This window comes from Centroberyx affinis, unplaced genomic scaffold (genome assembly GCF_046629955.1).
Source record: "Centroberyx affinis isolate AG114_WGS23_722 - 3 ecotype Tasmania unplaced genomic scaffold, CSIRO-AGI_Caff_v1 ptg001715l_1, whole genome shotgun sequence".
NCBI lineage: Eukaryota > Metazoa > Chordata > Actinopteri > Beryciformes > Berycidae > Centroberyx > Centroberyx affinis.
The window spans coordinates 157,005-170,023 of record NW_027280125.1 but is presented as its reverse complement, the minus strand read 5'-3'; the positions used below and the strand labels follow the sequence as shown (position 1 = coordinate 170,023).

General features: G+C 40.1%; 2 protein-coding genes across 3 annotated transcripts in view; one reads left to right on the top strand and one right to left on the bottom strand.

Moving 5' to 3' along the window:
- Positions 1–911, bottom strand: part of swt1 (SWT1 RNA endoribonuclease homolog) — a 30,795-nt gene extending 29,884 nt beyond the window's left edge. For both annotated transcript variants that reach the window (XM_071528720.1, XM_071528721.1), the window contains exon 1: positions 792–911. The gene's annotated coding sequence lies outside the window, so the exon portion shown is untranslated. The remainder of the gene's footprint in view (positions 1–791) is intronic.
- A 418-nt stretch (positions 912–1,329) lies between these two features.
- Positions 1,330–8,596, top strand: trmt1l (tRNA methyltransferase 1-like). The gene is made up of 16 exons (XM_071528716.1): positions 1,330–1,430; positions 2,079–2,183; positions 2,436–2,498; positions 2,623–2,736; positions 3,019–3,083; positions 3,443–3,599; positions 3,982–4,102; positions 4,260–4,339; positions 4,625–4,877; positions 5,110–5,322; positions 5,473–5,663; positions 6,173–6,251; positions 6,509–6,672; positions 6,824–6,889; positions 7,160–7,286; positions 7,730–8,596. Exons 1-16 carry the CDS (start codon positions 1,370–1,372, stop codon positions 7,917–7,919), a joined length of 2,049 nt encoding a protein of 682 aa, XP_071384817.1. The 5' UTR covers positions 1,330–1,369; the 3' UTR covers positions 7,920–8,596.
- The last annotated feature ends 4,423 nt before the right edge of the window (positions 8,597–13,019 follow it).

Here is a 13,019-nt window from a genome sequence, read left to right as displayed (position 1 = left end):
GATTGTGCCCCTCCCTCATAAATCACTTGCTGATAGTTAGCTAGTTAGTACTAGCATTCTAGCGCGTGCTAAGTATATCGGATAGACATGGATATTTGACACTATTATTACTACTTGTCTATCTTATCAAGCATGATACAAACGTGTGGAAATAATCTTGTATTAGCTCTTCTATCAGCGCATAGCTACAAGGTGGATTTTAATGTCACCTCTGCATTCATTCAAGCTTACGATTGGATGTCTGATAGAACCTTATAATACCACGTTTATATGAGCTTTTGGAGATAGAACTTTAGATTTTTTTCAAATATATAATCCAAAACCTTATGAAAATAAAAATACCACCCCACAAGCATAAAGTACCATCCAATGATTAAATTAAACTCGTTTTCCAAAAACATGCCAGATAGAACGTTATAATACCAGGGTCGCGAAGAGGCAAAAGACAGCTGTTGTCTCTTTAATTCTTCCAAAATAATCCAGTTTAAACTAGAGAGCAAGAGCTAAACTGTGTCTTGATTTGCCTTGAAACCTGTGACTACAGTCAGCTACCCTGGTTTCTCACTAAAACAGAATTAAAACTTGTGCTTAGTCTTATTGGAATGGGAAAGTATGCTGTGTTGAGCAGAATATTAAGGTCACTGAATGTGGAAGTCAAATCTAAGAGTACAGAGAGACACTCTGCCTTGAAGGGAAGCATGTATGACACACAGCCGGCGGCTTAGCTAACCTATGTGAGATAGCCAGTAACACTGAGAACTGAGAGAACTCAACAGCAATAGTTTACTTACTTTGGTATCTGGAACGTCCGCGTACAACATTAAGTGAAAGAAATGTGTAGTTTGTCGACTTGCAAACTACACCAATGCTAATGCTAACTGACTGAGTGACAACTGTTTACAAAACATCCGCTGATGTCACGTGTGTAACTGAAGCAGTATCTCGACGATCATCATGGGAAGTGTAGTTAGTTCCTAGCTTAAATCGTAACGTAAGAAACTAGGCTTTATTTAATGTCTAGTAAATCCTGCTCGACATTAGTGTGCCCTGCACCCTCTCACTGCCGTTTTGGTACACTGGCCGTAAAAAGGACAGAACTGAGCGTTATCGCTTTCCATTTGTTTTGGGCTAGCGTTATATCTTGAAAATGTCTCTCTCGTTTTTGCCTGCAAAGTAATATTCTTGGAGTAATTTATTAGTACGACGATTTTTTCTCCGTTGTTTCACGTTTTTCTTGGTTTCTCTGTTTTGTTTAACTGTTGGATTAATCAAACATCTTTATAATTCAATACAAAGTTACGTTTGAAAATTGCGCATTTTACGTACGATGAGGACAAAAACCGTGCCTGCGTATTTTCTGTAGTTAGTAATGGCGGAGCTCAAGGAAGGAGACGCTGTTCAGCTACACCAGGAGGACGTCGATATAAAACGTAAGAAAACTGCGACAGTTTGTTATTTGTACGGAAATTATGAGACTGTAAACTCCAGGATGTTTTTTAGTTTACGCAGCATCCACATTGTGTGGTAAATTCGCAGTGAATTTGAGTTTGTAACTGCTGAAGTAAATGTGGGCCTCACCACGGAGCTCCGCCATAGGACCTAATAGTCAAACATTACGTTGGCAAGAGGAAATGAGCCATTGTTAAAACGCTGGCATTACCAATTGCTTACATCCGTATACATCACTTTGCATGGGGTTGCCCAGAATGTCAAATTCGCATTGTGCTTGTTCAGTTTTTGGATGACAAGGTCTCATCACGGAGCTCCGCTACAGGACCGCAGAGGCGCACAATTTAGACAGTTTGCCCTATCATGGTTATCCCACCGAGCCTTTGGCCAGTAGGCCAGCTCAAAGACAAGCCAGAAATATGCTACATGAATCTCCTGAAGAAAATCTATCTGCAGTCCTACAGGGATGGTTTTTTTTTCTATTTTGTGTTATTGAAATGATTTTGACCAATACAAACCCCCAAAAAACTGTGTGGAAACGGTAGATGGTATAACCAGTTGAAATATTAAGCTAAAATGATAATCAAATGAGCTCTGTGACCTCTGTCCTTTTTTTTTTTGTATAAAAGGTGGTGGTGGAGAGGCACCTACAACTGATGACCATGATGCAGTACAGGCAATAAAGAATGAAGCTGCTGGAGACAGTGATGCCAAACCATCCACTACAACTATTGGTAATTTAGTAAAACCTCCCTCTGTGTATTGATCAATTGAGATCAGGGATAGTTTTAAAGATCCTGCTCAATATCTGGCTTTGATTGTCAGCTGCGTACCATCAGTTTATGGCTTGTGAGGACAATTTTGCTCTAGCCTGGATGGAAAATTACTTGACAGGATAGTGGGCTAATGAAACTTCCATTGTTTTCATGACAATGTTTTTTTTTTGTTTTTTTTAAACCGATAACATTTTTGTTTGCTGCTAACAGAGAGACACATTTCCATTCAGAACAAACTGGAGGGCCTTGAGACGCTGGTTGACCTCAATGGTGGTGAGTTGATTGATCCTGAGAGACCTAATGAAATGCATATTTACAGTTCAGGTGCCAGATTGTTTTTAATAAAAATGTATCAACATTGTCTCTGTGTATGTGTTACTGTGTGTCCATCCACCAGCTGGGCGGAAGTCATGTCCTCTGTGTCCTGAGGAGAAGTTTAAAGCCTGCTACAGCCACAAGCTTCGACGGCACCTCCAGAACCTCCACTGGAAAGTCTATGTGGAGTTTGAGGGTAGGAGTGTGTAGCAGAGGAGGCTTTGTTTATTTGTGTTTTAATGATTTATTTTGAGATTTTCAAGATAACAATTGGACATTAAACAATGCAATAAAAAAGGATGGGAAACCACTGAGACATCATAATAATAGTAGTGATGACAGCAGCGAACAGTAAACTGAAACTGAAAAACTATGTTAAAAATAAGGTAAAGATTAAAGATCATATCAAATCTAAATTAATGTAACGTAATTTTCATATCTGTGCTCTTGTTGACCTTTGACCTGTAACCTTCAACAGGTCAGAGGATGTGCATCTGCCACCTGCCCTGCAGACATCTGAAGCCCAGCCTCAGTGGAGACCAGGTAAGAAATTAAACGCACACCGGTCTCCGGCTCAAGTTACGCTTACTTTGGAACAATAGCATGGTTTGCACTGCAGAGTCAAGCAGGACTAGCTGAGGCTTGCTAATTATTTATGTCTCTCATTTTCTTTGTGTTTTCTGCTCTTGCCTCTTGTTGATGTTTTTTCAGCTTGCTGCTGAGTTGTACAGGATATCAAATAAACACTTTCAGTCTTGTGAAATACTCAGTTTGAATTACCTTTAGCAAGCCCCCTCGGTCCTGCTACAGTAAAGTAGCTATAGCATTTTTGTGTAGTTTTTTTATGTGCTCTTAGACATCTAAATTCCCTCATCACTGTGTTTTGTATTAATCTCTTCCAGGCATTAGGGAGACAGGTGGCTCACTACCACTGTGTAGTTTGTTCTGTCACTATCGCCCGCAAGACAGACATGATCAGCCACCTGAAACGCCATGTCAACAAGGGAGAGACAGAGGCCAGCTACTCGGGGAGCTCAGATCTGCCTTTTGAGGAGCCAGGTAACACTGAAAACCACAGAGTAAACTGATGTTCATGTGTGAGGAAAACTATGTTCTGTGATTGGCTCCATGAGTCTGGATCATGCTGTGCTGTTATGTTTTGTCAACCTTCACTGTGCACTATGTGAAAAATGAATAAAATGCTGAAGGAATGTAGACCATGTAGGCCACTCCCGTTAAAAATCAACACATCAGAGTAACACAGAAGTGTGCTCTTGTAGAGTTGCCACCCTTTTTTTATGACGTGCCCCATTATTTCAGTTCTAAGAGCTTTACACTTTAATTTTTTCACACTGCACATTCCATACAACAGCAACAAAATATAAATGGCAAAAAGTAATGATACAACCTGTGTCCTTTAATCTGTATACTTTATGGGCAGCTCCCTCTGGCCAGGCTTATGAAATCATGAAGGAGCTTGGAACCAACGTGCAGCTCCTGCCTAACCACACCACCCCACAGAAGAGTGACACTTACTTTAACCGCAAGATGAAGACCAACAGGTTAGTAGTCAAATTTCTGTTGAACCAAGTTTGCTCAAAAAATATTGCTAGTCAGACATTAAGATTCTTGCCCATGCCACATTACAAATGCATTTTGATAATGATTAGGAATGTCCATTTTAGTAGACGCACATAAACGTGTGTATGTATGTTTCAGGCAGCTGGTGTTCTGTTCACTGGCTGTTCTGGCAGAGGAGAGAAACCCCTTGGAGTGTCTGGATGCTTTTGGGGCCACAGGTGAGAAATTAACAATTTACCTGTTCTCCTTTTCATCCAAGCTATTGAACTTCATATTTTATGGAATAATTGTACAGCTTTTGTTTTCAAATGCATGGCAAAAAGTTTCACCAGATATAACCATCTAAGTTGCCTGAAATTCATCCTAAATTTACATTTTGCTTTGACAGTATTTGATGAGATTAGTGTGGGTGCATAACAAGTGTTCACAGGCTAATCCCTGACCTGCATACTTGCACAACAAACTCGAACTTGTGTCTACCTTCTCTGCCTCTTTGGTCACAGGGATCATGGGCCTCCAGTGGGCTAAGCACCTTCGTAATGCAGTCAAGGTGACCATAACGGACATCAGCGAGACATGCGTCAAAATGATAAAAGAGAACTGCCAGCTCAACCACATCCGGGTGGACGGGGGCTCGCGAGGCTCTCGGGTCCCTGACGGGGCAAGCAGTGAAGTAGAGGGAGTGCCCATCGCTACAGTGGAGGTCGCCAAGATGGATGCCAATGTCATCATGCATCTGCGGCCCTTTGACTACATGTAAGTACGTCTGTAGGATCACAGCACTATACAAAAAATGGCCATGGGTCCTATATTTTTACAACGATGCTGCTCTAAATTGACATTTCTTTTTGTCACCCAAGCTATTTTTCTATTAACAAATGGCGTGGATGCACAAGGGTTTTTAAATCATGCGGCATAAAAGAAATAGATTTTCAAAATATTTGCTGTGATTAATTTAATACATCACTTTATTTCTTGAATCCCTCAGTCACTTGGACCCATTCGGCACGTCAGTAAACTACCTGGACGCAGCTTTCCGCAATGTACGGAACCTGGGCATCATCTCGGTAACATCCACAGACACCGGCTCGCTGTACGCCAAGTCACCAAACGTCACCCTGCGCCACTACAGTTGTCACATTGTCCGCACAGAGTACTACAAAGAGCTGGCTGCACGCATGGTGGTGGCCACTGTAGCCAGGTAGACATGTTATTTTGTGTGTGTGTGTGTGTGTGTGTGTGTGTCTGTCTGCCTTAATGTGATACACAACGCTAGGTTTCCCAACAGAATTGTCAGTATTTAATCCGCAGGCTAGGCACTAATGTCTCTGTATGTGCCTGTACTTTCCAGAGCAGCAGCACGCTGTAATAAAGGCATCGAGGTGCTACTGGCGGTGGCGTTGGAACATTTTGTCCTGGTGGTAGTGAGGGTCCTCAGGGGGCCCACCCAGGCTGACGAGTCAGTTAAGAGGTTACGACAGCTCATCCACTGCCAGTGGTGCGAGGAGAGAGTCTTCCTCAAACAAGGCAGCATGGTGGATGGTGAGTAAGCCAAAAGTGGTAGAAGTCTCACTTCCCTGCAGCATTTTACAAATGGTTCTATTGCTCAGGGTTTTTGTTTTGTTGTTGTTGTTTGTTTTTTGTTTTTTTGTTTTTGGGCACCACTTTTGTGACGAGGCAACTCCCTATTTTCTCAAGACATCCAAGCTAACACACACTAAGTGGCATTTTTTTCACGACTATACCAAGTCGGCAATCACAAGAGAATACTGTCTCTCACAAGAGACACTTAAACTTACAATTTTAGTAAAGAATCGTGCTTCTGTCTTTTCATCATGACCTAGCACTGAGAATGATGGGAAATTAAGCAGAGTTGACCTAAAGTGTTGTACATGTTCTATATTGTTGTCGATTTCAACACCTCTCTTCTCCAGAAAACGTGCACAGAAAGTTAGTAGTAAAATACTGTGAAATAAGTAGTATTCTTACATCATGATGATGATGATGATGATGTATTCTAATCTGTTGACCATGGTCTCTCCTCTTTCCAGACAACCTGTATAAGCAGCTGCCCTGTAACTGTCATGGGAGCATGCCTGGCAAGACAGCGGTGGAGCTGGGACCATTATGGTAGAGTAAACCTCTCACTGTCACTCCAAAACTCAATATTATTATCAGCCACATTAAAAGCCCTCTCAGCAGTATTAAAGCCCTCTAAATAACTACAATGGGTGTTTGTGCGTGTAGCACCGCTTGTTTGCTCCAGTACCCTGCTCAGCATTTATGTAATGCTAAATACCCTCAGCTCCATTATCAGTGCATCTCATACTTTTATGTAATGGGTTGCATTTAAACCCACTTATTTAATATTGTGTGTGTGCCCCCAGGTCAGGCCCCCTATTTAATACTGGTTTCCTGAGAAGGATGCTGTTTGCAGCAGTGCAGCACAGTATGGATGACATCCAGCCACTGGTCAAAACTCTCATCTGTGAGTCCGACTGTACCACCCTCAAGTCTTTTGTCCACGGTCCCTCTGCTCTCACCAACCAAGGTAAAGCCCTGTGTTCTCAGCGTGGTCCATGTGTGTGTCTGACATTTTTTGGTATGAGAAAAATCATTGTGCTTATCTAAAATACTCGCACAGAAAAAAATCCCCCAAACATATCCAAATGAGTGATTTGTTGACTTGCTTTCCCTTCCAGTGGAATGCGGTGTGGTCATTAAGACCTTACAGAGAGGTGAGGAGTCAGGCACTGCTGACCAGTCTGGTGAGTCATCTGCACAACTTTGGAAACCTCTATAATCAACACAGTATCAACACTTCAACACTTACCTTCAACAATTAGACTTTTGTCCTCTAGAGGGCAGGTTAGCCCTGAAGCTGAACTACAGTATGTGTTTCCCTCAGTAGAGAATTTCCAATGAAGATGCTTTGTAGGGAAAACCTGGATTTAAATTGCATTTTGATAAAAAGATATTGACTTATAGCCCTCTCAGTTTAATTTTCAGTTAAAATATACTTTTCAATTTTGCGGCAGGAAAGAGGAAGACAGGAGAGGAGTCGGGAAACGTTGTGAAGAAGCTGAAGTCTGATGCATCTCTGGAACATCCAGCCTTCTACTACAGCATCCACCGCCACAGCATCAGAGGCATGAACATGCCCAAGTGAGTGACCGGTGAACGCCTTTACTGTGACCTTGAGTCTATTGGTTGAGTCTTTAAGAACCTAAGCTGTATAAACTCTGGGCTGGGACCCAAAATGTGTCATTGGACCATTGCTGGTAGGTCCGCAGATGTTTTAATGAGCCTCAAGATAAGGCTAAATATCTTTTTGAGTCTAAGACTTTTGCATTGTATTACTTGAATTGTAAAAAAAATATATAAACAAAAAAGAGCCAAAGACTTGAATTGCTTTTGATTGTGTCTAAAAAATGGCCATGGGCTTCCAGACTCTCTTCTGTAAACCCAGTGATTATTAATGTGATTTTTTTTCTATTAAGGTTTAGCTATCGTATGTTCAAATCTAGACCTTAAAGAACACTCTCAATCTTCAAATCAGTGTGGGAAGTCATTTTTATATTTGCTCAATCCCCTCTTTCTCCCTGCAGGTTGAACAAGTTTCTCCAGTATCTGACAGAGGCTGGGTTCAGGGTGAGTCGGACTCACTTTGACCCCACGGGGGTTCGAACTGATGCCACACTGGAGCAGTTCAAGTCTGTCCTCACCAAGTACAGCGTTCCCACCTATACCAACGCCACCACAACTCAGACAAGCCTGAGCACTGAGGAAACGGTGTGAGAAACAAAATCGAAGCATTTTGAGGGTTGAGGTCAATTCGCTCAGAATCGTCTTTATTCAGAAATTACATTCTCTTCAGTCAGTTTGGAAACAGAATTAATCCACTGTCAGCAACCAGCAACTTATTTCATTTTACATTTTGAATTGACTCCAACCCTGCTGTTTATTGGAACCCAAATGAAGTTCTGACTGCACTGATATTTTCAATACCCACCAGTTGTTTTCTATTTGGATGTACTTTTACTGAAGTAGAAAGTCCTTAATGAAACCAAAACCAATGAGGATTTTTATTGAAATGGCAACTAAACTGATCCTGCAGCACAAATGAGCCCATTTTTCCAATGCTAGTCTATTTATTCTTTTTATTTCAGTTTCTTTTGGGACATTCTTATATGTTGGATTCTCTTTTCTCTATTGGCTTGTTTGTTGTTACTCTGGTCTAATAGTAATAAAAGCTTGCTGCGAAGCCTGAATCTTGCTGATTTCTCAAGAATGTCATTCCTGCATTCCTCATGCAGCCTCAGAATTCCAGAGACAGAACATGTATGGATGTGATTTTAAGCCTCCTATGGTTTTTTTTCAAGCAGCACTGGAAATTCAAGAGTTTTGAATTTCCAGTTATCCCTGACTTCTGTATCACAGCCTGTTACAGGTTTCTTACTGTTACAGGGAAGTAGGAGCCGAGTTTGCCTTTCATGCAAATGAGTGCAAGCTATAGTTGAGATTTATCTACCCAACCATGTTACAGGTCTTAAAGGGAAAAAATAATAATTTATTAGCATACTAAAATTACAGCTAAAATTCACAACTATTAATGCTGCATTTATTTACCAATTCACAAGTCATGTAAATGCCTCATTATCACAGCAACAACATTATTTCTTTTTTCCAAATCTGCTGTATTGCACCAACCCTACAAATTCATTTTTCCAGATTTCATCTTTGCTAATTTGTCAGTGACTGTGATGATAGAGGTTATAAAAGTGAATTAGTGAAGGAAAATAGTTGATTGTCAACAATATGCTTATTTACCTTTATATGTCATTTTTATCAATTTAACTCCATTCCAAGGAATTCTCTACATTTTTAGCCAATGGGTGCCAGGTACCCACAGAACAGCATGAGTTAGCTTAGCTGGCTAGCTACTCTGTTAAAGGATTATTAAAGGTTAAAGGTTTTCAACCTTGGCCTGTTTTCGCTTGGGTCTGCATGTCTGTGCATCTTTTAGCAGGATATCTCAAAAAGTTGGGCACGAATTTGCACAAAACTTGGTATGAAGGTTGGTTATGGGCCAAGGAAGAACTGATTACATTTTCATGTCGATTGGCCAAAAGGGGGGTGGTGGTGGGTGTGGCATATCACCAAAAGGTGCATAACTGCCTTGCGGGGTGTTGTTGGCCTTGGTGGAGGTCTGTGATCTGCTGAGCACATTTTCTAGTTTTCCTAGTTTTTGCCATTATGATGATTGATTGTTCATAATTTTATCCCTTACATCACTGTAGAGATTTACGTACCTCCTGTTCGCAGGGAGTGTTGCTCTCCAGTAAACACCCAGAGGGCCAACACAATCTCCAACAGTCAAACCCCAAAAAACAAATAAAATGTAAACACAATAGCAATGGGATCTGCCTACATCCATTTTTCCAGTTATCCATGGCCTGAAACTTATACTGGATAATATTATTGCAGAATTAGATATGTTGGTTTAACTAGCGGGATGTGTTCATGTCATATCGGATTTTCCGTAAATACAAAATGCTGTCTGGAAAAAAAAACGTTCACATGGTAATTACAAGTAGGATATGTGGGAAGTTTTAACAGGCTCCGATGTCTCCTACCTGACATCATGAATTGCAGAAGTGTCAACGCAAGAAGCAAACATAGCAGGAATCCACCGATGTCAGCAATCCAATTGTTATTAAACTAAGTTCTGGTGTGTCTTGGTGACTCAGTGGTCTAAGGCCCACACCATGCAACTGCAACATCCTGGGTTTGAATCCAGCCCAAGACCTTTGTTACACGTCATCCCCCTCTCTCTCTCAGTCTTTGCTGTCTCTTTCTATTTTGGACTATGTAATAAAGGCAAAAATGCCAAAAAAGAATCTCAAAATATCAAAAATAAAAGTTATATTCACACTAATATAATCAACTGTACTAAAGAAAAGTGAGAAATATCTGCTGTAGTTTGAAGTTTGCTAAAAAAGAATCAAATTGACTATTATAACTGAAATGTAATGATAATTGTTCAGTCAAAGCTATTTAAATGTGTAGTTGTAGTGTGAGTGTCACTGTGTTGAAAGGATGTATTTTAATCGCTTTTTGGGTTCAACTGTTTCAGTTCAATTTCATTGCCTGTATGTAGGCTGCTCACCAAGAAAATAAACCAATCCTAAATCTCTCATGTACTGTGATTATCAATCTCTGGCTGATTTATGAAAACTTGACATGGCAAATAGTAGTCAAATGTAGCCATGATTACACCTGACACAGTGTTATTAAAGCCCAAAACAACTTGTTATGAGAAAACGGTCTGATGAAAGCCCGTCTTGCTGTGGTTGTGAGGGAGCTGCCACACTTCAGTTATACAGGAACAAGATCCACAACTACAACGTGCGTGTCAGAGGAGGCAGAAATGATCAACGGTCAGAATGTCAATCCCACCTATAGCAATGATACAGCCTGCACCCAGTTTATTGGAGTTGAAGAGTATGGGAGAGGAAGACCAGTGAAAAGACAAGGAAGGCTCCATTTCTGGCCATTGTGATTGATGGTGACATGGAAGTCACCACCAAGGAATGCCAAATAAGAATATAACAATACAATATTATAATAATAATATATGCCTGGATTCTGGACATGGGCAGGCCATCGAATATATTGACTGGCCATCTTGAGGTTAAACATGCCAATGCTCTGGGTATGGCACACTACATAACTCTACTGATATTTAGATCGATTCATGCAAATTATTTACATATTGCTCATTTTATTCAGAGAGCAACACTATCCCAACTGAATCACACTACTTCAATATTAAGAAAAAGTCAAAGAGGACAAAAAGCTGGGCTTGTTAGGCATGGAGATACAATAATAGCCTACTTTGTTATACTTACTTTAGTAATCTATGATGCCACAAAAGAGGCCTTTGATGGTTTGGGGACAGACAGAGTGGATACAGAAGATAGTAGCCATGGGGCAGGTCTGTTGTCTTAGGCAAAAGGGTGTTGTCATAACCCTCCTTCACGCTGAGGCAGGGAACTTCATTCTGCCTTTCCATTGTGTGCCACATAGGTAAATTATTAGAAAATCAATTTTAAAGAAAAGTAATGTAAATCTGTATGATGGTGATGGTTTATACCATGTAAGGACTGTACTATATTGTAAGATTTACGCAAAAACATCAATAAAAAGAAAAGAAAAAAAAGATTTTAAAAATAATCCAGAATATATTTGTATTAATTGATTTTTCTCTTTACAGGCTGGAGTAGGTAATGCTGTCAGTTCAGTAGTCTCCTAGGAAAGGGAACTGAATGCACAGTTTTACCTATTTTATTCCTATTCTGACCTAAACTAAGCCGGTAACTGATTATATTATGCCCTTTATGTCTACTAAATGGACAGTTTGCACCCTCTAGTGGCTGAGCATAGAGAATGATAGTCTCTGTAGACTAGATGGGAAAGATGTGAGAATACACTCCAACTTGATTCTATGTAGACTAAAAACCCTATTTTTATCCTCCACTTTCATCTCCAGAGATGGTTGTGACCCCAAACTAACCAGAGAGGAGTATCAGTTCCTGAAGATGCTGATCTTCTCCAGTTTCATGGACAAAAGCTACCTGGGCCTTTGGGAGACAATGCTCAACAAGGAGCCAAACTGGTCTAAATCCAAGGTAGTGCTCTTTGATGTTTTCTTGTAAATTAAAAGACCTTAAAAGCTGCTCAGTAGAACATCCTAGAGGTGGTGTACATCATGTTTGTCCTCCCAGTGTCCTCTGCTGTGTGCTCAGAAGAGGATCCAGTCTGACGTCAGAGGGTCCCTCCAGCTTAGGACTCTGATGCAAAGGAAAGTGGTTCAGTCAGGGTGAGTTAGAAGGCCGACCTACAAGAGTTGGCTTTCAGAGGGGCCTGGCCATAATATTTTGATTTTTTATGATTTAGAATGATTCTAGAAGTGCTAGCCAGTATTGGTTAATAACATGACATTGCAATTATTTTTGGACAGTGATATATTTTACACCACTCATCTTGCAGATCTGTGTGCAGTTCTCTACACCTGCTGGAAGATTTATTGTATATCTGTATGTCCACCATGTAGGCTATGGCTTTTAATGAAGGAGGTTTACTTTTTCATCAAATATAATGAGGCATTCTACAATTCAAGATGGCAATAGTGGTCGTGTGCCATTAGAATGTTTATTTAGAATATTGACATAGAATGCCAATTAAGAGTGTTTACTTAATAAAACAAAGTTATTTCTAATCAGGTGTTCTGCCAAAGTAATTAGACAGTGACACGAGTTTCTGTATTCAAAGTATGATCTTATTCAATATCATTTTTATTTCTGTTAGTAGGTAATATGGTAATAGTTAATTGTATGATGCCTGCTGATTACTCATACTAATATGCTAATGTTTCATTCCAATAGACTATTGTGATATACTCATGCTAATGCAGCCTATAGTTTAAATTCCTCTATTAGTTTTATGACATTATTTAGGCCTAACAGATTTTATATTTCTCCTCCTTTTTTCACGAATTTTCCTCATGACTAAATGGCTAAGCTGTTCCCGGTCTTGCAGCTATATTTTCATTTTACATTTTGAATTGACTCCAACCCTGCTGTTTATTGGAACCCAAATGAAGTTCTGACTGCACTGATATTTTCAATACCCACCAGTTGTTTTCTGTTTGGATTTGCTTTTAAAGTAGAAAGTCCTTGATCAAACCAAAACCAATGAGGATTTAAATTTAAATGCAAGTTAAACGGATCCTGCAGCACAGATGAGCCCATTTTTCCACTGCTAGTCTAATTCATTCTTTTTATTTCCTTTGGCAAATTCTTGTATGTTGGATTGTGTTTTCTCTGTTGGCTTGTT